Source organism: Misgurnus anguillicaudatus, chromosome 8 (genome assembly GCF_027580225.2).
Source record: "Misgurnus anguillicaudatus chromosome 8, ASM2758022v2, whole genome shotgun sequence".
Taxonomy (NCBI): Eukaryota; Metazoa; Chordata; class Actinopteri; order Cypriniformes; family Cobitidae; genus Misgurnus; species Misgurnus anguillicaudatus.
This window is the reverse complement of record NC_073344.2, coordinates 13,363,570-13,389,184: the sequence shown is the minus strand read 5'-3', so window position 1 is coordinate 13,389,184 and position 25,615 is coordinate 13,363,570. Positions and strand designations below refer to the sequence as shown.

General features: G+C 37.6%; 2 protein-coding genes across 2 annotated transcripts in view; both read right to left on the bottom strand.

Moving 5' to 3' along the window:
• LOC129451212 (chymotrypsin-like protease CTRL-1) overlaps window positions 1-25,615 on the bottom strand; it is a 112,580-nt gene that overhangs the window by 3,002 nt on the left and 83,963 nt on the right. The window lies entirely within an intron of this gene.
• Window positions 1,001-24,879, bottom strand: b4galnt1b (beta-1,4-N-acetyl-galactosaminyl transferase 1b). The gene is made up of 12 exons (XM_055212947.2): window positions 24,293-24,879; window positions 17,146-17,271; window positions 15,503-15,725; window positions 15,119-15,295; window positions 14,811-14,917; window positions 14,360-14,397; window positions 13,212-13,392; window positions 12,271-12,369; window positions 10,428-10,615; window positions 10,195-10,335; window positions 4,156-4,393; window positions 1,001-3,309 (listed from the first exon to the last, which is right to left on the bottom strand). The coding sequence occupies exons 3-12, from the start codon at window positions 15,715-15,717 to the stop codon at window positions 3,095-3,097; spliced, it is 1,599 nt and encodes a 532-aa protein (XP_055068922.2). The 5' UTR covers window positions 15,718-15,725; window positions 17,146-17,271; window positions 24,293-24,879; the 3' UTR covers window positions 1,001-3,094.

Here is a 25,615-nt window from a genome sequence, read left to right as displayed (position 1 = left end):
GGCTTCTGTAGAAACATGGCTGCACAAAATGGCGGCTTCCATGTAAGGGGACCCTCTGTGTATGAAGATAAAACGTCTCATTCTAAAGTAATAAACACATAACAGTTTATTATGAAAGGTCTTTATACACCCCTGATAATTTAGTTTTGTATATTATTTTGCATTTCTGTCATGAGATCCTTCTAAAAATTACACACTGCACCTTTAATATTGTAAAGCATTACTTTTAAAAGTAACTTTTCCCAACAATGGTCATTATACACGTTTTTCAGTATACACATTCCTTGTAAACCCAACCTGATCTCACGAATCTCCATGGGACAGTCACAGAATTTTTTGCTAATTTTTCCGTGGCATTCTCACGGATTGGTTACTCAACTTTTTTGTCCAACATGATCTCACAAAGTTCCGTGGCATAGTCACGGAATTTTGTGCTCATTTTTCCGTGACATTCTCACGGATCTCCGCATATTTCCGTGGCCCTGGCCTGCCACGGACTTTCTTTTCCGTGGCATTCTCACGGATTGGTTACTCAACTGCTTTTTCCTATTTTCAAACCATTGTCGCTTTGGTCTAGGGTTAGATTTGGTGCTTGCGTTACTTTGTCACTGTAAGTATTGGTTTATACAATTTTTTCTGATGTATTCTTTTATATTTTCTAAACATTTATCAATTGTCACCTGGCATTGGGGTTAGAGTTGGGTTTGGGTAGGGATGTCATTTTATGTAAATCTAACCCTAAACCGAAGCGACAATGGTAAGAAAATAGGACAAAACAGTTGAGTAACCAATCCGTGAGAATGCCACGAAAAAGAAAGTCCGTGGCAGGGCCACGGAAATATGCGGAGATCCGTGAGAATGTCACGGAAAAATGAGCACAAAATTCCGTGACTATGCCACGGAAATTCGTGAGATCAGGTTGTTTTTGTCCCATTTTCTTACCATTATCGCTTCGGTTTACGGTTAGATTTACATAAAATGACATCCTTACCCAAACCCAACTCTATCCCCAACGCCAGGTGACAATTGTTTAAAGTTTAGAAAATATAAAAGAATAAAGCAGAAAAAAATTGTATAAACCAATGCTTAAAGTGACATACTAACGCAAACACCAAATCTAACACTAAACCGAAGCGAAAATGGTTTGAAAATAGGAAAAAGCAGTTGAGTAACCAATCCGTGAGAATGCCACGAAAAAAGACAGTCCGTGGCAGGGCCACGTAAAAATGCGGAGATCCATGAGAATGCCACGGAAAAATGAGCAAAAAATTCTGTGACCATCCCAAGGAACCCCGTGAGATCATGTTGGTAAAACACATATACCAGGACACACACACACAACATAAGCAACAAGCAAAAGAATTGCATGTTACAACTTCAAATAGGGATACAGTACCTTGTAACGGAGAGTGATTGCACCTGCTTATTACATGCTTTTACCCTTTGGAGGGCAACTACTTTTAACCCATAGGCATTTTAAAAAAAAAACATTTTTACTAATTTCTTCTTTGTATACAGTACCAGTCAGACATTTTGACACACTTGGCTAAATTCACATAATCTTATAGACCTAAGGGCAAAATTTATGTTTGTAAACAAATGCATACATTTCTGTAATAAATGTAGTTTTTTATGTATGTGCTGGTTAAGCATACAGTACATGAGAATCCAAGTTGACTGGTCATTATTGAACAATTCCTGTACTTTTTGGGGGGTTTACTGTTATTAATGTACACAACAATAACAATTAATATCAAGTTGTGTAACAAACTTTTGACTGCTACTGTACATATAAAAAAATGAATTACAGTTTGTTTTATTTTGTAAAGTAGCTTCCTATCGTATCTATTTGCACAGGCATGTTATTTATCCTGAAGAGTGTATTAATGCTTAATTAATGATTAATTTTGGTTTCATTAAGATTAGTTTGTTGTCTCGGCCATTCTGCATAAAAAAGCGTTCTTTTCCAAAACTGTGGGGCAGTACCCTCAAAAAGTACAACTTTGTACTTAAAGAGTGCATATTAGCACCTCAAAGTTACATATTAGTACTGTATACCAAAATAGTACATTTAAGGGCTTTATAACAGTGACAGCTTTTGTACTTGAGTGTAGTTATAATTATTAAGTGGCTTTGCAAACATAGTTTAGGTGTATTAGATGTGCATTTGGACTTATCATTGTTGAACCCCCGAGAAGACAACTCCACAGCTATTAAATCTGGCTGCATGCTAGTACTGTGGGATGGTAGGGGTTGCAGTTTAAAAGGGACCCAATGAGGAAACAAAAACATTTGAACATTAAATAAGTCATACCAGGACAGTGATTAAGCCTTTGGCACAGTCACACTTTAAATAAACAATACAATAAATAAATCTTCCATCTTTTTGGAGTGAGTATGTGAGAGAGGGACGGTGAGAGATGTGTTGGGCTGTCTTGTGGTTTAGGCTTGCTAATGATATTTATTCTATTCCTTCTTGTAGTAATGCTAAGGGTCTGGTCTCTCCAATATGAAGTCCATTTGTATTAGTGCAAACGTACAGAGAGATGGCCCTCAATAAAACACACACACACACAGACACACACGCACACACACAGGTACGCACACATTTTCTATCCCAATGTCCAATAGGACGGAATCTCCCTTTAACCGGGTTTAAAAAATCTACTGTACGTCCATAGTCTATGTTTTTCCGTATCAAAAGAATGTTATCCGTATATCCATCAGTTAAGCGTGATGATTGGCTGAAGAGAAAACTGATATAAATAATTTATGGAATGGTTGGATTTGTATTTAAAGGATTCTTCTGAACAAAAATAAAGCTAAAGACTCAGAAATACGACATCACTTCTTCAGTTATCAAAAAAATATTCATCAGCCAATCACTGTGTGCGCATCTTATCAAGTCAGTCATGTTTGATCACGTGAGGATTCCTTCCAAAAGAAGAGGTCTATGTGAAATCTCCCATACTTGCATGGGACCGTATACAGTACGTACAGGACACACAACACCTCTGATATCTTCACAGGCCTCTTTAGCTACTCACGTAGAGAGAGTTTGTTTGAAGGAGTGGGAGGAAAGAAAAAGGTCTCTTCAGTTGTGTGTTAAACACTGGAAGCGGTTCTTGAAATATAAGAGGCCATTTTTGGTGTGCGTCGCGTCGGATGAAGCAGGCGGGTAACGGAACTTTGCGTACGTTTTGTCGCTTTCCGACTGGCCCCATGGGAGTTTGATCTTGGTGGCGTGGTTCACAATGACGTCATCGCATGACCCAACATGCAGTGAGCCCAGGCCGTCTATGAAAAACTCTGAAAAACAAAATAAAGCACTCGCACTTTAAATGTGTATGTGTGTAATTGCAACATTTAACCCCTAAATTGGCACAGCCCTTTTTAAAGGGACACTCCACTTTTGAAAAATATGCTCATTTTCCAGCTCCCCTAGAGTTAAACATTTGATTTTTAAATTTTTGGAATCCATTCAGCTGTTCTCCAGGTCTGGCGGTACCACTTTTAGCATAGCTTAGCACAATCCATTGAATCTGATTAGACCATTAGCATCGCGCTAAAAAAATAACTAAATAGTTTCGATATTTTTCTTATTTAAACCTTTACTCTTCTGTAGTTACATTGTGTAACTTTCAATGGCAGGGGACTATTTTCGGACACATCCTTGCGCCTCCTGCAGCCATGTTACGGCAGCAAAGTCCTTGGTTATTATGCCAGAATGAGAGTATTGTTCATAGCCATATCTGCCTAGAAAATCACAACTTTTAATTTTCTGTTGGTCTTAGTAAACAATGTAACTACAGAAGAGTCAAGTTTTAAATAGGAAAAATATTGAAACTCTTTGGTTATTTTTTAGCGCGATGCTAATGGTCTAATCAGAATCAATGGATTATGCTAAGCTATGCTAAAAGTGGTACCGCCAGACCTGGAGATGGGCTGAATGTATTCCAAAACGGTAAAAATGAAATGTTTAACTCTAGGAAAGCTGAAAAATGATTTTTACAACCTTCTCAGTTTACAGCATTTCTAACAATTGCCTCAATTTTTGCACATCATGCAGATTTAATGTTATGTTTCATTATATATGCTAATTCAACCGCAATAGTGAAAGCACACACTTATATTCATCGCTCATTCCAGTCTCACCTAGATGTGCAACACGTGCAAGCCGGGGGTCAAAGCCAACCTGCTGCACCTTTTCTGTCCTTGCAAGAAAGAAATTGATGACTCCATCAGTGACCACGCAATGAGGAAAGCCCTGGATGATGTGATGAAAGCCACGTCTCATGTGCAGACAGTCCCCGTCTTCCTCTCCAGCTTCAATTGATATCGTCTGCCTGTAGGTGGCAGTGTAGCCTGTAGCTTCACGTACTGCACCTCCGACCTAAACACACACACAAAACAGTCCAACAATAAGAACGATGGAAGTGGAAAAGATTAAGTTAAATTTAGTTAAGGGTATCTCTTTTTTAAGAATAAACTCTTTCTACATTTATATGCATGACATTTATGTATTTGGCACATGCTTTTATCCAAAACAAGATACAGTGCAGTACAGAATGTGTAAGTCTTACCTCGAGCTCTCAAACTTATAACTTTTGTGTTGCTAATGCAATGCTTTACCAGTTGAACTTTTTATTTAGAACATTTTATATTTGTCTCTTATTCTTTAGGGGTTGAATCAAACTAGTGATCGTGTACACAGAAGAATCTTTGACTGGAAAGGTCACATAACTGACCCACTACGCATCCATAATAAGCCCTAGAGCTGCTCACATAAACAGACTCTACACAATCATGTGCTGTTTGTGTAATATGTCCTATTTTAACTTTGAAATGAACTGAAATGTCTACTTTTTGTTCCCTATGGTGGGGATGTGTAAAACCGAAACCTGTGTAGGAAATAACATGTTACACAATGAAATAAAGAGAAACGGAGATTAAAATTTTCAAATTGGTGATATAAATAAATTATGTGTTTAAATAAATGAGCTGTATAAAAATGTGTTCATGTTAGAATCAGGAACCATTTCTTCCAATTCCCATAAGAGCAAAATTCAGCTCAGCAATAATAAAGCTATAAGACAGCACATTTTTCAGTGCCATTATTTTTAATGTATAAATACTTTTTCTTATGCCAACTTAACATGCTGAAACTATTATAGAAAATTCTGCAAGATGTAAACAACACAGCTCCAGAAGACCCCCCAAAATGGTCCTAAGCTGTCACTGGGGCAGTACCCTTTAAAAAGCGCCTATTATGAACCATTTAGGTACAGATTTGTATGAACTCTTTAGGTGCAAAGGTGTACTTTCTGAAAGTATACTGGCCCATTAGTGAGGGACCTATTTTCACCGTTTCTGACAGTGTGTTTCAGATTTTTTTCACACAACACAAATGTTAAAACAAAATACAACCAACAGAACATTTGAATATATATTCAACTAGTTGAAATAAAAAGCAACTAAAACAGGATAACTGAAACAGAAAGTACTTCTAGAACACCGTTGTTTACATCTTGCAGAATGGTCTATAAGTAGCTTTTCAAAGGCTGACGTCTCACAAAATTGTAAACACATGAAAACTATAAAAACATTTTGCTCTGTTTGTTTGAGAAATCCACCCACACAGGCACAACCAATTTCTTCGAATTGAGAACACATTGTGTATGTAAAATATGGCATCCACTCCTACAATTGGAAATACTATCCTGTATAAAATTCCTTGTTGCACTTAAATTTCAATTTTTAAATTACAATTTTTTTAAAACTTTCGTTAATAGGGAGGAGCTGTTATAAATTATAAAAATAAAGTGGAAAACTTAACCTATTCAACTTTTTTAAAATAATTTATAGCAACTCCTCATAAGTCAAGAAAGTTTAAATGAATTGTAAATTCAAGTTGATTAAACTTACCAATTTAAGTGCAACAATGATTTGTTTTTACAGTGTAATAAAACGTTTTCAAACAATGAAATCGAATTGTGTCTAATATATTGCATAATACAACAATGCTGCTCAGTCAATAAGAGTTTGCTTGTTACCAGGTTATATCAGTATGCAACCCTGTATCGCGAAATTATGTACCTATAGTCACGTAAATTTGTGAGACTTTTCGGTGACACTGACACGTTTTTCTGCCTTTTTGCGTGAACATGTCACATATTTCTGTTTACGTGTCACTGTCACGTATTTGTTATTCAACTGGTTTGTCCTATTTTCAAAAACCACACTCTAAAAAAACAAACGGTGCTATATAGCACCAAAACTGTTGCTTTGGATCGTAACCATAGAAGAACCATTTTTAGTGCCATATAGCACTGGTGAAGCACCAGTGAAGCACCTGTGTAGAACCATATAGGGGCCATATAGCACCACTATAGCACCACATTTGGTTCTACATAGCACTATATGGTTCTACACAGGTGCTTCACTGGTGCTTCACCGGTGCTATATGGCACTAAAAATGGTTCTTCTATGATTACGAGCAAAGAACCACTTTTGGTGCTACACTCTAAAAAAACAAACGGTGCTATATAGCACCAAAACTGTTGATTTGAATCGTAACCATAGAAGAACCGTTTTTAGTGCCATATAGCACCGATGAAGCACCGGTGAAGCACCTGTGTAGAACCATATAGGGGCCATATAACACCACTATAGCACCACATTTGGTTCTACATAGCACTATATGGTTCTACACAGGTGCTTCACTGGTGCTTCACCGGTGCTACACGGCACCAAAAATGGTTCCTCCATGATTACGAGCAAAGAACCACTCTTGGTGCTATATAGCACCGTTTGTTTTTAGAGTGTATATAGCACCGTTTGTTTTTAGAGTGCAATGAAGCTTCGGTTTAGGGTTAGATTTGGTGTTTGCGTTATACATTTTTTCATGATTTTTATTTTTATATTTTATGATTTTTAAACCATTGTCGTCTGGGATTAGGGTTAGAGTTGGGTTTGGGTACGGATGTAATTTTATGTAAATCTAACCCTAAACCGAACCGACAATGGTAAGAAAATAGGACAAAACAGTTGAGTAACAAATATGTGACATGTTCACGCAAAAAGGCGAAAAAACGTGTCAGTGTCACGAAAAAAGACTCTCAAATTTACGTGACTATAGGTACGTAAATTTGTGATACTGGGTTGCAGTATGAGTTATACCTCTTTCTAACCATGGCACAGGCTGAGACTTTTTTATTAACCAGTTAAACAATAACAAGATGTCAAGCAACACCTTTACCACATGAGACTTTTAATTAGCAGAGTCTGTGGAGACTGTTGCCATGGATATTGTGAGGTGGGACCACTGCCCTAAATGAGCACTGTTGTGAGTTCCTCACCACAGGAGAGACCTGATAACATGCCTTGCATCACACGCAATGTAAAAATACTTATGGGTGTTAAGGCCACTTGCCACGGACATGATGATATACTTCCAAGCACATATTATTGAAATTGAAACACTTTAACAACGCTTTGAAAACTAACATATCAGGAACAAATTTTGCAGTACAGCACCATGGAGAGTTCCTTATCAGCCACTCCCTTAGTTAAATCACAATTCCCTTCCCAAGGCTAAGCAACTCATTTACCTGCTCATTTTATACTAAATCTTTAACTTAAAGGGACACTCCACTTTTTTTGAAAATATGCTCATTTTCCAGCTCCCCTAGAGTTAAACATTTGATTCTTACTGTTTTGAAATCCATTCAGCTGATCTCTGGGTCTGGCACTAGCACTTTTAGCATAGCTTAGCACAATCCATTGAATCTGATTACACCATTAGCATCGCGCTCAAAAATAACCAAAGAGTTTGGATATTTTTCCTTAATTTATTTTTTCCATTTTTTAAAACTTGACTCTTCTGTAGTTAAATCTGTCATGGAAAATGTTATCTTTACTTGTTTTATCTTTACTTATTTCTACTGTTTTATGATTTGAGCATTTATTACTGTTTATTCATAATTTTATAGTATAAGTTGCATAAGTTAACTAAGCTAAGCTACATTTTTTTTCTGTCTCGACCTTAGGTTTAGTTGACTACGTGATATATAGTGATATGGTTACTGGTTAGACTTAATCTTAAGTACAGAGTGTACAGACTGTGAATAAACAGGATGTGACAATTTCTAGTAGCTAAGTATAAAAGTGTTAACACAGAGTTAAAGTTTGCCTTTTCTCTGCACAGTCTGAATTGTGCAGACGGAAGTGCCTCTTGCAAGATATTAAAATCATTTCAAACAGTATTGGGTTCTGACTATAATTATTCATGTGTTCAACAAGGTAAAAATTCCACAACACATCGACAGAAAATTAAAAGTTGCAATTTTCTAGGCATATATGGCTAGGAACTATACTCTCATTTTGGCGTAATAATCAAGGACTTTGCTGCTGTAACATGGCTGCAGGAAGCGTAGTGATATTACGCAGTGCCAGAAAATAATCCCCTGCTATTGAAAGTAACCATGGGGACTAATTTCGGGCAGTGCGTAATATTACTACGCCTGCTGCAGCCATGTTACAGCATATCAGCCTAGAAAATTGCAACTTTTAATTTTCCGTCGGTCTAAGTACACGATGTAATTACAGAAGAGTCAGGTTTTAAATCGGAAAAATATCGAAATCTTTGGTTATTTTTTTAGCGCGATGCTAGTGGTCTAATCAGAATCAATGGATTATGCTAAACTATGCTAAAAGTGCTAGCGCCAGAACCCGAGATCAGCTGAATGGATTCCAAAACGGTAAGTATCAATCAATATAACTCTAGGGGAGCTGAAAAATGTGCAGAATTTGTGAAATGCAGTTTCACAGACAAAAAAAGTCTCATAATCTAATTATGAGATTAGCATCAAAGATTGTTTTTATTGATTTCAAACTGACTTTAATCTTTGACACCAGGCCCGGATTGGCCATAGGGAGAACCGGGAGGATTCCCGGTGGGCCGGTCTGTTTTTTTTTGGCCACGAGGGCCGGTGTTGTCATGCCACCGGGATGACGCGTATTTGCGGGTGAGAGATGTCCCCGCCGCTTTATGCACAAGTTGATTGTGTCCCGAGTCCCGACCACTTATTGGAAGAATTCTTGCATTAGGGTTCATTAACATCTAAAACGCATGGGAAACGCAGGACCTGCCGCTGTCTACTGGTTTTCAAAGCGCTTACTTGAACACGAGTTTTGTTTCAGACGCGTCTATTTTGAGTGCGCTTGCCGGCCGCGCGTCTATTATATTTTAAATAAACTTGAGCGCGTCTTTTGAGTGCGCTTGCCGGCCGCGCGTCAATATTTTAAATAAACTTGAGCGCGTCTTTTGAGTGCGCTTGCCGGCCGCGCGTCTATTATATTTTAAAGAAACTTGAGCGCGTCTTTTGAGTGCGCTTGCCGGCCGCGCGTCTATTATATTTTAAATAAACTTGAGCGCGTCTTAATACAAACGAGCTGGCCTCTAAAAGAAAAAGAATTTACAAAACGTATTTTTTTATCCAAGTCATAGATGAATTCTCTATGAATAGTCATTATTCATCATTTATTGCAAGAGTAACAAAAATCTATTTGATGCAAAACTCATTAGTTTATTTGAAAAAAGTAGTTTCAAAAGTATATCCATGATGTTTTCTTTTTTTTAACACAATGTAGGCCTACGTTATTTAGCAATAGACATGATCTAAGTACTAAAAAAGAGACAGATTTTTTCCATTTGTTTCCAATGCATACTTGATAAATCTTGCTTGTGTATTGTATATCAGGGGTTTCCAAACGTTATCAACCCAACAGTTAATCTCAAGACTCACAATTTTTTTAGAAATAGAAATATAGTGGAAAACACAAACACATTTGTTTCCTTTAGTTTTTGAATAAGTTTACTTTAGTAATATTATGGTCTTATGGTAGGGCTGCATGATTATGGCAAAAATTAGAATTGTTTACTGCATTTGCACGGAATATGAAATTATATATTTGAAAAATACAGTGAATTGCAAGTGGGCCGGTCTAAGGCATGAAACTCCAGGGCTGAAAATGAGTCCCACTCCGGCCCTGTTTGACACGACTCAAAGATTATAGTTTTATTTTATGCTATTTGCATGTTCTGACATATATTCTTTAAGTAAAGTTAAAAATGTCTGATTAGCATTATTTTAAATGTGCATGCAACATATCAGCGACACTATGGCTCCCCACCAGATCAAGTGTGGTTTTTTCCAGCACGTCCACCAGCTTCTCCAGCTTTGTATTGGCAGTGAAGATAAAGTCATCATCCACCCACAGTACATACTTGGTGGTGACCTGTGACACGGCCAGGTTTCGACCAGCAAACCAACCCTGAGACATAAACATACATGGAGATCACATCACAATGCTCATAAACACACATAATACTATTAGCATTTTAGGAATTGATCAAGAAATTCTACCTTTCCAAAGGGCATGATGTAATGTTCAATATATGGGCCCGACACAGTTTTTGGGTGTTCGCTGTCATCCGCTATCACTATTGTGACCGTTGGGTAGTACTGTCGAATGCTGTCAATTAAATCCTGGAGCTTGTCATAGCGCAAGAAAGTTTTAGTTGCTATGGTCACTAGAGCGCTAATGTTGTACTCTGAGAATGATAAATGTGAGAGAAAACACATGTCTATAATTAACTCATTTGCGGGCTGAGATGAAATTTTTACCCACAGAGGTCTGTAAAAACATCAGCACATTTATGCAGCGGTGACACATCTGTCATTCATAAAATCATAGAAATTTTGGAAGACTGTAGATTGTGTAGTTATTTCAAACGTACCATTAATTACTATACCAAGTAAATAACAGTGATAAACATGAAAAAGATTTGTACATAATTTACTCATCCTCATGACATCCAAAAATGTTTATGACTTCCTTTTTTCCATTAAACACAAACTTTACATTAAATGCCATATTTGGGAGTCAACAACATGGCAAAACCCTAAAAGCACATCCATTCATCATTAAATCATGCATGGTGAAACTTGTTGAATCATGATCTACAGTAAGAACCAGTCATGATTTATTGATGGGTGTATGGGATTTTTGGAGCTTTGACATGTTGGCTTGAATTTAAAATCTCACTTTAGTCAAAAATTTTATCAGATAAAATCTTTAAATGTATAATAGCATATATAAAAGTTTTACCTGTCACAGTAATTTCTACACCCTCTACACCCTTGCCTCATTTAGTATACGCGGATCTATGAATATGCAAATTAGTCCCCGCCTCTAGTTAATAGCTCAGCTTGGACCATAGATATGAATTTGCGAATTAGTTCCCGCCTCCACTCTTTCGCACAAACTCCCATGCGAAAGAGTATATATAGAGTATATGTAAAAGAGTATGTAAAGAGTATGCGAATGCGATTGAGACAATGCAACGATTAAGCAATGGTGCTGAATGATCATTTAAACATGTGGCTTGTCTTAAAGCATATTAAACCACACAGACATATGAACAACAATAAAAACCTGATTTACCTCACAGTGGGACTTTAAAGGAATAGTTTACCCAAAAATAAAAATTCTGTCATCATTTACTCACTCACATGTTGTTACAAACACGCATAAATGTCTTTGTTCTGATGAACATAAAAAAAATTATGAAAAAAAGATGAAAAAATATTCATTGAATTTAATCTTTTTTTTTTAAGGTAAGTGGTTGCAATCAATTTATATACATTTAAACAAAAGTTTTATATTTTATTTTACTTTACTAATCTTTTTTGTTTAAATGTAGTTTAAATAAATTGATTGCAACCACTTACCTTAAAAAATGTATTAAATTCAATGAACCATTATTTTCAGTGTATTTTGAGAAAAGTTTGTAAACAAACTATTCGTGGATACTTACCCATTTACTTTCATAGTATTCTTTTTTCCTACTATGGAAGTGAATGGGGTCCACAAACGGATTGGTTACAAATATTTCTCAAAATATCTTCCTTTGTGTTCATCAGAACACATTTATGCAAGACATTTATGCAGGTTTGTAACAACACGAGAGTGAGTATATGATGACAGAATTTTCATTTTTGGGTGAACTTTCCCTTTAAGATAACATGACTGCAGTTTTATTATGAAATTATTATTTGTGTTCAATTGAATAAAGGAAATCATATCATTTACAGAAAATCTACTGTTGCCTCTATATGCAAATAATAAATAAAATTCTAAAAACATACTGTCTATATTTTCATGCATTATTACTTTACTGTTTAGTGTTTGATTTGGCTTATTTACCTTTATCTGCATCAGAGCCTGTATTGTAGAGCTTGGGTGTCACTCCGTGCCGTATCTTTATGGTGAAAAGGACTTGATGTCTGTCTGTTTCTAACTGCACTAAATGACATCCACAAAAAAATTATATATGAAATATATAGCCAATAAACGGACAGCTGCCAACATAGGCAGTAGCATTAAAGCCCTTTAGAGAAATCATGTTTGTCATGCCTCAGTCATTTCAGACATGCAAGACTGAATGGGGAAAGACAGATATCTATAAAATCACTCAAAAAACATATTTCTGACCAACAATGAAACCTGTACCTTAACTTTTGTTTCTTAAAGCTCAAAATAGCTAAATTACACTTTTTTAGTGGTTGTTTTAGCTACTACGCATCCAGATAGGATGGCAAGTGCCTCACAGGACTCAAAGAATACTCAGTCTATTGATTGATAATTGGTTCTTTAAATTGGAAGGCGGGACTTTCATATCCTGAGCTTTGCATTGTCCCCTATACATAGTAATAGGAGACCTCAATTTTGTTAGATTCAATATCGTTGGTACCATCAAAAGACTGCATAAGTTATAAGGCTCTTCATACACTCTAAAATAAATAGTGTTAAATAGCACTAAGCTTGAAATCATAGGGGCACCATTTTTGGTGCTATATAGCACCTATAAAGCATGAAGAACCATCCGGGGGTGATATAGCACCACTGGTTCTATATAGCACAATATGGTTCAACACAGGTGCTACACAGGTGCTACATAGACACTTAAAATGGTTCCCGTATGATAACGAGCCAGTGAACCACTTTGGTGGTTTGTTTTTAGAGTGTAGGCATCAAATTTGTGTGGCATACAAACACAGTAGCTGCATCCCAATATGGAATGGAATAAGCAATTTCATGGGGTCTTTGATGATTTTTTCTTTAGAAACTACACAGGAGCTGCATACCTGTGTCAGCGGTGCTGGGGTGGAACAGAGTGTTTGTGTATGTGATGAACTGAAGCTGCCGGTTCAGACTGGGTAAAAGGCTGCTGCTCAGGGTCATGTGCATCTCGCCTTCACCCCTGATCTTTACCCCCTCCACCTCTGCTGCCACATTAAATGTGCCTAGAGATGCTGAAAAGTTCAGCTTCAAAAAAGGGAGTGAAATACAATAAAATTAGAAAAATTGCTTTACTTCTTAAGCCTTTTGGTGATCTAATACAGTACATATCTTGAAATTTCCTATCATTTTGACCTATTATTATAAAATCAATTCAGAATAATTCATGTAAACATAAAACGGCAGTGTCTTGACAATGCAAGGTTAATGATTAAAGGGGACAGTTCACAAGACTTTTTTTAAAGGGACATTCCACTTTTTAAAAATATGCTCATTTTCCAGCTCCCCTAAAGTTAAACATTTGATTCTTACCGTTTTGGAATCCATTCAGCTGATCGCTGGGTCTGGCACTAGCACATTTAGCATAGCTTAGCACAATCCATTGAATCTGATTAGACCATTAGCATCGTGCTAAAAAATAACCAAAGAATCTCATTATTTTTCCTATTTAAAACTTTTAATTTTCTGACGGTCTTAGTACATGACGTAACTACAGAAGAGTCAAGTTTTAAATAGGAAAAATATCAAAACTCTTTGGTTATTTTTTAGCATGATGCTAATGGTCTAATCAGATTCAATGGATTGTGCTAAGCTATGCTTCACAATGTGCTTTAATGTGTAATAGTGCTTCATAATGCCATATACAAAAACAAACTTTTGCAGCATTCAGAAGATGATGCCTAAATATGATAATCTAAACCAGGGGTCTTCAACCTTTTTGTGAACAAGGGCTACCACAATGAATAAAACAATCTGGAGGGCTACTTTTTTATATAGTCTTTATTAAAAAGAAAATGTTTTACTTGTTGATTTTATTTTATTTTACTTGTTGATATGTTTTATCATTGTTTAAAATGTTAACATAAAGTTAATATAAATATATATAATTAATAAATATTAAAATTGAGGCTTTTAATAGAATGTGCTTTGGTCTGCAACTCACAGACTCTTTGCGAGCTTAAACATGTCAACATTTATCTGTAATATGACTTACGCTATAGATATCTCTGGGCAGATCTTTTAAGGCCAAACCTGCAACACAAATCACAGTCATTGTTAATGTCCAGCTCCTATAACTAAATCATACCCCACTCAACTAGCCTCGATTACCAACAAAATCCATTCAATAATCTAATAATATGCTCTTTCCAGATCTCACTTATCTTCACATTATCATTCTTAACTGGGAAACATATCTTATCATCAATGTAATCTGGAAAAGATCAAACCTGCATTTCCAATTCCTGAACAGATGTTTATCATGAGAGGACACATTTTTAAAGTCACGCTAATCCTGACATTGTTATTTATGACTATTATTTGAATGTACATCAATAAGAAATATTAATTTATATATTCATTTAATACTTTACAGAAGCTTTATAGTCTAATTAATTTGACTGTTTTCAGTATATTTTTCAGTATGTTCAAGTTCAAAGCAATACCTGGTATAAGGATAGTTTTAAGTGGCCGAACCTCCACACCCTGTGTTGGGTACTGCAGAGGGCTGTTAGCTTCAGCTACAATCAGCAGATCAGCTGGAGTCTGCGACCTTTACACACATGAACATGCATATCTTAAATGTTATCTTCAATGATTTCATATTTACTTAGAAAGAAATTAAGTAAAGCATAAATTGCCTTGTGTGCACAAATGCTAATTAGCAAATTGATGCTATTAGATTACATATGCCAAAACATTACCATTATGCTCGTTTAATTATAATTAATTGACATGAAATGATGCAATGCACCTCATTTGGAAGCTCTGGTACTCTTTGGCGCGCCTTCTCTTCATCTCATGGAGCTGGGAGGGCTGGAAGGCAGTGTGCAGGGGATGGGCAGACACTCTTGGGAACAGCAATTGTGCAAACGGAAAGTTGACCCCTTTGCCCTCTCCTTCACATACACACCCATTGCGAGCCAGCAGCCTTTGCGGAATATAAGCAGGGTTATCCCAAATTAGTATGTCACTGAATTTCTGACATTTTTGTATGTGTTACCGTATATAAGAAATAGTTTAACCAATATTTTGCCATCATTTACTTACCATCATTTATACATTTTAACATATGTTAGGAAATGACAAATATCTGTCTTATTACAAATATATTGTCATCTACAGTAGACGGACTGACCTTGCCACACTCTCTCTCACACGGTACGGGATGGTGCTAGCGCTAGGGTCTGGATCAGGTAGTCTTTCCTCCAGAAGCCGTTCTGCTCCAGGGCCAGGTCTGTACCGAACATCCACCGTGCTGTAGACCCGAGTGGGCCAGGAATGTAGGACCGCCACAACCAGCACCACTGATGCTACCAGAGCTAACAGCACAGTCTTACGTAGGGAACGCATGCTACAAGCTAAAATACACAAACAAACAAAATAATAGCAAATATTGTGTAGGGTTGTTCATGCAAAATGTATTATTCTCCTGTTGTTATAGTATGGTCTTTGGTCATTCGTCCCCGCTGGGCCCGCCAGCCCTCATTCGTCCCCGCTGGTTCCGCCCAGCCCTCGTTCATCCCTGCTGGTATCACCCAAGCTCTCCTTCATCCCAGCTGGTCTCGCCCAGCCTTCCTTCATCTCCGCTGGTATCACCAAAGCTCTCCTTTGTCCCAGCTGGTCTTGCCCAGCTCTCCCTCGTCTCCGCTGGTCCCAGCCAGCCTCTTACTCCCTCCTACACTATCAACGTCAGCCAGCAAATCAGCCATGAGACAACTGTCATCTGTTTACACGCAAGCTCATCTTCAGCGTGCCGGCAATGCAGGGTCGGAGGAGCTGGGGCATAATCATCTGCTAGCCGTCTCTGGGAGTTTCCCAAGTATCCACTTCCATCCTCCGAGACTCTGACTCCACCTCTGCCCTTTAACCTATCAGCTCCACCTTGGCTCAAGAGTCCCTCATCTCCACCGTGGCCCATCTTCTCTCTAGCTCCGCCAGGCTACCTCGTCCCTCCAGCTCCGCCTTGGTAAGTCGTCATCCCGCCTCCACTTCAGGATTGCACTCTTCTCGGCTTTACTTCGTCACTCCATTCTGTTGGGCTCCTCCCTTCCTCCAGCTCCACCTCCGAGTCGTCGGCTCTGCCCTGGCTTTCGGCGCCTCGGCTTCCCAGGACTCTCCGTCTGCTTGGCTCCATCCAGGTCTCCTCCTCCAGAGCCTACGTCACCATCATTCATCCCCAGGGTGTCGAGTACTATTACTCCAACCTGGCTCCTCCCGGCAACTCCACCCTGGGGCTTCATCTTGGCTGGTCTCTGGACCAACACCTTGCACCTCCTGCTCCGGGCTCCTCCCTCCATATTCAGCACCCTAGCTCCATTAACTACCCTTTTTTGTTTAGTTGCCCCCTCCCACCACTTCGGTGTAGTTTCATTTACGGCCTGGGACGCGCCTATGGGGAGGGGGGAGTACTGCTATTGTACTGTTATTTAGATTTTCCTCATGTTTCATTTAGTCGTCGTTGTCTGCACCTGTTGTTTATTAATTTAATCACCGTCATTGTCATCACCTGTGTTCCTGTGTGTGTGTGTGTGTGTGTGTGTGTGTGTGTGTGTGTGTGTGTGTGTGTGTGTGTGTGTGTGTGCGTGCGTGCGTGCGTGCGTGTGTGTGTATAATCAGTCATTGTATTTGTTAAAGTTCTATGTTTATTGTATCCATCATTCTCCTCGTCTCTTTTCACCAGCTAATGTAACACCTGTCTCACAGAATGAAGCATTGGTACAATTCATTTTAACTTAATAAACAAGGAAACACTGTTATTGTAAGACTTTATATACTCACTCTATCCAGTCAAAGGGAGAGGTACTGTAAGTTGCCATTACTGCTCCTAAATGTCCATGGCAATGAATGGCTCAATCTTGATGTGACTGACCAAAGTTAATAGGGCTGATGGAGGCCTCTCTCCATCTATTAATAAAAAAAACAATGTATGGTATATATTTGTAACAGTATATATTACTTATTGAACAAAAATAATAATGATAATAATTCTGGTGCTGTCTACAATAAAGATACATATTTACTGTATATAATATTTCAGTCTTTAAATCGCATTTCTTTTATTATGCCAATATAAACGTACAAAAAAAACATAGAAATAACACCAAAGGTAATAAGTAAATAGTATCCTAATTTGTGCAAATGTATTTGTATATCCAAACATCACACCAATGTGTGATATTTTAACTTTTTATTTCAAAAGCATTAATATTTGTAAGGATTTGGTCCTCGCATTTGCTGCTACTGCTTTCACTTTTGCTGAAACATGGCTGTATCCTCCAGGGAATTGCTCCCATTTAGACACAAGCACATCAGTGAAGTCATACACTGCAATGTTGGGCAAAGGGTCTGGCTAGCGGGCAGCTTTCCAAATTCATTAAGGAATATCCACATACTTTTGGCCCAAGTAGATTACCAACAGCCTTGGGTTTAGCAATAGGAAAACTATAATTAATTGGTTACAAATATTAAATGATTAAACAATATTGAAAACCACTGCTAAGGTCTTTTTGCAATTCATTTGAATGCTTAATCTTCCAACCTCTCTCCTAAAATGTTTTTCTAGGTTGTTGATCTATTCTAGACCATTAAAACTAAGCATTAGACATGCCACACCATGTGTGGTTTGGAAAATGTGGTTTTTACATAAAACACCAGAGAGAAACCGAAAACCTTTTTAGAGATCTATGTATAATTAGAACAAATGTGTGGCTGTCACTTTGTGTAATTGCGTTACCATTTTTAACTGTTTCTTACAAATAAGATTTGAGTCTTTTAAAACGAATTTACTAAAATGAATGATATATCAAACATACCAACCCTGTATCACGAAATGAGTATAATGTAATTAAGGATGGTGGATAAAACCTTTCAGTATCAGTAAAAAAAAAATCTATTAGTTCCTGTAATATGAAACAGTAGTGCTTAGCCTTTAAATTAGTTGAGTCTATAACTGTATCATTGATGGTGATTCGTGCTGTATTGGGTGGAGATGCTCAAATGATAGGCCTACTGAGAATGCTTTGAAAATTTGAATGGTGATTATAGGAATGTTCATTTATGTTACTCCAAACTGTCAACTATTTCCACTTTGGTGGATACAAAAAAGGCATTTTGGCACAATACTTGAACTAACACAAACTAATTTTTTTTTAGTTAAATATCAAATAAATGTACTCCAGATGTTTATATTTCCCAAAGATGTAGATTACTCTAAAAACAAACAAACAAAAATTTGTTGTATATAGTAGCATAGTATTTACTATAAATGTGTGACTGCAAATGTTTTTGAACTTTAAAATATTAAAGTATTCTACAGTATTTTTACAGTATAAGACACAAAGTGTAGTAATTATTATAATATACTACAGTAAATAAGTATGCTACAGTATTTTTCATAAGGATGACTTCGGTTGCAAAAACATCACGAATTTGTGAAAGTAGCCTACAAATACGCGACGCGTATTTTCCCCAAAAAGTGGCACTTCAGGGCCTGAGAAAACTTACAGTACATCTATTTTAATATGTCCCTAGGGCTGTGGCTACTGTCACAAAAAGTTATAGGGCCTATCTAAACTAGTAATAAACAATGCATGCAGTGTCCTCAGCTCATACGCCCACTTATACAAACGCTGATATTTCGTGCGACTAACGTTTTAATAAAAGATGAACTTACCAACAACAGACCGTAACAACAGCTGTGTTAAGCGTATTTGGGAAACAATCACAACTCAAGTGCACGTTTGTTACAGAAGTTAGAGTCGGATGCTCTCCCTTTTTAGGCATGGACTTTAACATAGCCCCACCTCTTTCTCTCTCTCTTTCCGTTTGCATTCATGTCTATTTTAAACAGAACACAATTAATAGCATCTGGATGCATAAAAATATTATTCGTGAGAAACAGTTGCACTGGGTTAAAAAGTATGGAAGCCCGTTTCCGCCATGTTGTAAAAAAAATACAATTCTGACTTTGTTTCTCAAAATTCTGAGATGCAAAGTCAGAATTCTGAGATGCAAAGTCAGAATTCTGAGATGCAACGTCAGAATTCTGAGATGCAAAGTCAGAATTCTGAGATGCAACGTCAGAATTCTGAGATGCAAAGTCAGAATTCTGAGATGCAAAGTCAGAATACTGAGATACAAAGTCAGAATTCTGAGATGCAAAGTCAGAATTCTGAGATGCAAAGTCAGAATTCTGAGATGCAAAGTCATAATTCTGAGATACAAAGTCAGAATTCTGAGATACAAAGTCAGAATTCTGAGATACAAAGTCAGAATTCTGAGATGCAAAGTCAGAATTCTGAGATGCAAAGTCAGAATTCTGAGACACAAAGTCAGAATTCTGAGATACAAAGTCAGAATTCTGACTTTGCATCTCAGAATTGTGACTTTGCATCTCAGAATTCTGACTTTATATCTTATCTATATCTGTGTGTTTTAAGTCATTGCTAGGGTATTATGGGTGGTTGCTAGGCTTTTACTAAGGTTTTTAAGTGGTTGCTAGGGTTTAGCTATGGTTTTCTATCTGATTGCTAGACAATTACTAGGATATTATGGATGATTGCGAGGCTGTTGCTCTGGCATTCTATGTGGTTGCTAGGCTGTTGCTCTCAGAATTCTGACTTTTCATCTCAGAATTCTGACTTTTCATCTTAGAATTCTAACTTTATATCTCATCTATATCTGTGTGTTTCAAGTCATTGCCAGGGCATTATGGGTGGCTGCTAGGCTGCTTCAGCTGCACTCCGTGTGTGTTCCAAGTCGTCGCTAGGGTATTATGGGTGGTTGCTAGTAGGGCTGTGCAAAAAATCACCTGCGATTCTCATACGTGTTTCATCAGTAAAGCCGGTTCCTTGATAAGTATTAAATCGCCATCAGCTGCTTTCAGATGGAGCGGCATTTAGTACACAGAGCCGTATTTCACTGAGAAGCTAAGCAAAATCGAGTTCATAATTGAGGAAAATCAGCTCCGATAATCTATGCGATTTTGCCTAGCTTCTCAGTGAACTACGGCTCTGTGTAGTAAATGCTTTTTCATCTGAAATCTATGTAATAACTAGACTGTTGCTAGGGTATTGTGGGTGGTTGCTATGCTATTGCTCTGGTTTTCTGGGTGACTGCTAGACTGTTGCTAAGGTATAATGGGTGGTTGCTATGATGTTGCTCTGGCATTCTGTGAGGTTGCTTGGCAGTTGCTAGGGTATTACGGGTGGTTGCTAGGCTGTTGTTATGGCATTCTGGTTGGTTGCTATGCTATTGTTCTTGTTTTCTGGATGATTGCTAGACGTTTGCTAGGGTATAATGGGTGGTTGCTATACTGTTGCTAGGGTGTTTTGAGTGAATTCTAGGCAGTTGCTAGGGTTATACTGGTTGTTGCTAGGCTGTTGTTAAGATATTTTGGTGGATTGCTATGAAGTTAATGGGATAATAAGGGTGGTTGCTAGGCTGTTGCTGTGGCATTCTATGTCAGTGCTAGGCTGTTGCTGGGCTAGAGTATTTTAATTGGTTGCTAGGGTATTGTTATGGTTTTCTGGGTGATTGCGATGGTGTTGCTGTGGCATAATGGGTGATTATTTACCAGGGTATTTACGTGGTTTATAAAATTGCTAGTCTGTTAAAGGGGGGGGGTTGACAGAAAACTGCTATGCGTTTAATAGGGTGTCTGTGAGTAAATGATAGGTAGTTGCTACAGTATTATGGATGGCTGTTAGTGTTACGAGTAGGTGGGTAGCTTGGGGATTGACAGAGCATTGCTATATAATCGATAAGGTATTTAAATTAGAGTGATCTAAAATGTCCAGCACATGCTGTATTTTATATAGACCATTTGCAAGTAGATGTCACAGTTACGTCACTGCAAGCTGTGCGCGCAATGTCATGCCAGAAAAACAGTAAAAATTAAATATACCCAAGTGAAACGAGCAAGATAACTCACTACAAAATGTTTTCTTGTGCTGTTGAGTGTCAAAATAGGAATGTCAAAAAAAGATTTCCTTCATTTTTATAAAATACCGTCATCAAAGACACCATTTGAAGATAAACGTAGGTGTTTATGGTTGCAATAAGCCCTAAAAATGGACAAACTGGTGTGATAAAATCATCTGGAAATCAATTAATAATTAGAATAAAAATAATTAGAGAAGATGTCCAAATGGGTCCACCCATAACACTGTAGTAACTGCCTATCATTCACTCAAAGACACCCTATTAAATGTATAGCAGTTCTCTGTCAACCACCCTGAACAGCCTAGCAATTTTATAAACCACCTAAAATACCTTGAAAAGGACTACCAATCACCCAGAAAGCTATAGCAACACCATCGCAATCACCAAGAAAACCATAATAATATTCTTGCAACCAATTAAAATACCATAGCCTAACAACAACCTAGCAACCACATAGAATGCAACAGCCTAGCAACCACCCACAATATCCTAGCAACGTCATAGCAATCCACCATAATATTTTAGCATTAGCCTAGCAACCACACCAGATGCCACAGCAACAGCCTCACTCACTCAGAACAACATAGCAATAGTCTAGCAATCACCAAGAAAGCCAGAGCAATCAACCAACCAAAATGCCACAACAACAGCCAAGCAACCACCCATAATATCACAGCAATTGTCAGTGTAGCAATTAGCCAGGAAATCAGAGAAATAGCATAGCAACCCCAAATAACACTAGAGCAACAGCCTAGCAACCAAATAGAACGCCAGAGCAACAGCCTCACAATTGTCCATAATATCCTACTAATTGTCTAGCAATCACATAGAAAACCATAGCTAAACCCTAGCAACCACTTAAAAACCTTAGCAAAAGCGTAGCACCACCCATAATACCCTAGCAATGACTTAAAACATACACAGAATGCAACTGAAACCGCCTAGCAACCACCCATAATATCCCAGCCACTTCATAGCAATCCACTATAATGTTTTAGCAATAGCCTAGCAACCACACCAAATGCCACAGCAACAGCCCAGTAACAACCAATAAAACCCTAGCAACTGCCTAGCAATCACTCAGAACAACATAGCAATAGTCTAGCAATCACCAAGAAAGCCAGAGCAATAGCTAAACCAACCAAAATGCCACAACAACAGCCAAGCAACCACCCATAATATCACAGCAATTGACTTGCAACCCCACGGAACACCAGAGCAACAGCCTAGCAACCACCCATAATGCCCTAGCAACTTCCTAACAACCCCACAGAACACCAGAGCAACAGCCTAGCAACCACCCATAATACCCTAGCAACAGTATAGCAATTAGCCAGGAAATCAGAGAAATAGCATAGCAATCACACAGAATGCCACAACAACAGCCTAGCAACCACCCATAATAACATAGCAACTGCCTAGCAACCCCAAAGAACACTAGAGCAACAGCCTAGCAACCACATAGAATGCCAGAGCAACAGCCTCGCAATCATCCATAATATCCTAGTAATTGTCTAGCAATCAGATAGAAAACCATAGCTAAACCCTAGCAACCACTTAAAAACCTTAGTAAAAGCCTAGCAACCACCCATAATACCCTAGCAATGACTTAAAACACACAAAGAATGCAACAGAAACAGCCTAGCAACCACCCATAATACCTTAGCAACGACTTAAAACACACAGATATAGATAAGATATAAAGTCAGAATTCTGAGATGCAAAGTCACAATTCTGAGATGCAAAGTCAGAATTCTGACTTTATATCTCAGAATTCTGACTTTATATGACTTTATATCTCAGAATTCTGACTTTATATCTCAGAATTCTGACTTTATATGACTTTATATCTCAGAATTCTGACTTTGTATCTCAGAATTCTGACTTTGTATCTCAGAATTCTGACTTTATATCTCAGAATTCTGACTTTGTATGTCAGAATTCTGACTTTGTATGTCAGAATTCTGACTTTATATCTCAGAATTCTGACTTTATATGACTTTATATCTCAGAATTCTGACTTTATATCTCAGAATTCTGACTTTGTATCTCAGAATTCTGACTTTGTATCTCAGAATTCTGACTTTGCATCTCAGAATTCCGACCTGCATCTCAGAATTCTGACCCTGCATCTCAGAATTCCGACTTTCTATCTCAGAATTTTGAGATACAAAGTCAGAATTTTATTTTATTTTTTTTACAACATGGCTGAAACGGGCTTCCATAAAAAAGCGTATTCTTATTGGTCAGACCACAAAATAGCGATGGCATCCAAATTTAATTAATGCCAATCAAGTGCGTGCCTGGAATATGAAAAACACAACATATATAGCAAATAAATCTGTGAATTAACAATTCACGTGAATTGGACAGACACCCATCGGGCTGTGAAGAAAATGCGCATCCCTTTACACATCAAAGAAACGTTAGTGTAAAACGCCCAGTGTATGCGACCACCCTCCCTTTAATATTGACGGTATAGTATATATACAGCAGGCCAGTGTGCGGTAATTCCTGTATAATGTAAACTATCCCCAGACAGGCCGCACGGCTGACAAGATGCACCGTTGGCGGTTTCCAGACATACGCCTTTTAAAACCCTGGCAAATGGTCAATAGCCATTAAGGGGTATAAACTGGCGTTCTCATAATTTCCACTGTTTCAAGTCCATCTGTACATCAATACAGACCGCTACCGAAAGCCCCATGGCCTATGGTCGCCATATGTCACAGCATCCACATAAAATACCATAAGGCAATGCAGAATCACATTTCTATGCACCGTATCATTTAAGACCGGTGCTTCCTAGTCAGACTGCAGGATCTTGATGCATATAGTAAATGAATTTTGCATCGCAATTTTAATTGTATTGACTCAAACGTGCACTAACAACAAATAAATCCGCTGTAAATTAGTGCCTAAATCATATCATTGCCCCTATCACGCCAGGATGAACGACCAAATCTGTTCAAATAAATCTTACCTGCAATGTCGCCACCAAGAGGGATCTCCTACCCTTAAAATACCCCCGGTGCGCTTGTCACATGGATGCAAACAGCTGATAAATAGAGAAAATCCGGTGGCATGACATATACCTCAGAATGGAGAGAAGGAGAGTCGGGCTACCCCTCTGTCGTAATAGCGACGGAGGGCTGCAGCACGGTGAGATGCGCTCCTCTGAGCGGTGGAGAGAATGGATGCAGTTTACAACATGCGCTCAGTCTAGGGCTTAGCACACGGAGGGGGTATTTTTTGCATGTATGCTTGATGGCCTGTGTGTGAATTATTTATGCTAGAAAATCAATAGGTACCATTTTTATATTAATTTATTCATATAGTATATAATGTCTGATGCATGTTTTATTTTAAAATATAACCTTTTGGGCTATCGTTGGAGAACCATTTTAAAATGTCAGAATAATGTTTAACCAAAAATGTCTCCATCTTTCTACTATTTTACCCTTTTTTGACTGCATAATTTAGCTAGCTACACCATACGTTAACCATAAAAAATCCTTTAATGTTTTCTTATTCTTTTTGATCAGAACAACGCCTTCTCATTTCCTATATTTATAGTAGCTATTTAAGGTTCTTTCATTTGCATATGGAACTAAAACCAGAGGTGTCAATCAAACCCAGTGACCATTCAAATGCCAAAAGTGCAATTTCTCTGTATTCTAATGTAGCTTCCGTAATTTTTGTATATATTTTATTTATTTATTATTATTATTATTATTTTGCTTTTGCTCATTTTAATGTTTTAGTTTTGAAGAGTTGGAGAGATGTCAGTTTTAGTTTTGAAGAGTTGGAGAGAAAGACGGTAATAAAGTGATTGATTACTATTTAAATACATCTTTTTTAAGTCTTTTAAATGTGACACAAAGTTATTTCGTGCTTCTATATAATTGTTTTGAAATATATATTCACAAGAAATAAATCGGAGTTAGATTGCAGTTTATCTTCTACGGTCTAAATGTCCCGTGGACATGCGCTATTTTATTAATAAAAAATTATTCGATTATTAAATAGATAAATGAAATATAGATTATACAGATTATTTCCATCCATCACATGAATATCATATGACGCAAATACCCCTACAAAATTAAATAAACTGTAAGCACTCCACAGTGACCCCACGAGGCAAAGCCACAGCATTACTATGATTCAAGACAAGCTAATCAGCCTGACCAATGAAATTCACTTGCGTGGCTGGTTAGCTTCTGATACGGAACGAGATCCAATGAAAACACGTTTTGAGCTTGACTGATGTTTCTATTATCCAATCAAATCTTCGCCTTTTAAA

Bases quoted from the DNA above. Each gene is read 5' to 3' on its own strand.
- b4galnt1b (XM_055212947.2), bottom strand. From the start codon at position 15,717: ATGCGTTCCCTACGTAAGACTGTGCTGTTAGCTCTGGTAGCATCAGTG. The intron at 14,918-15,118 runs GTGCATTGCATC...ATGTGTGTAAAG, and splicing joins TACCAGAGCTTCCAAATGAG to GTCGCAGACTCCAGCTGATC. The intron at 14,398-14,810 runs GTATTGCTTTGA...TTTGTGTTGCAG, and splicing joins TAAAACTATCCTTATACCAG to GTTTGGCCTTAAAAGATCTG.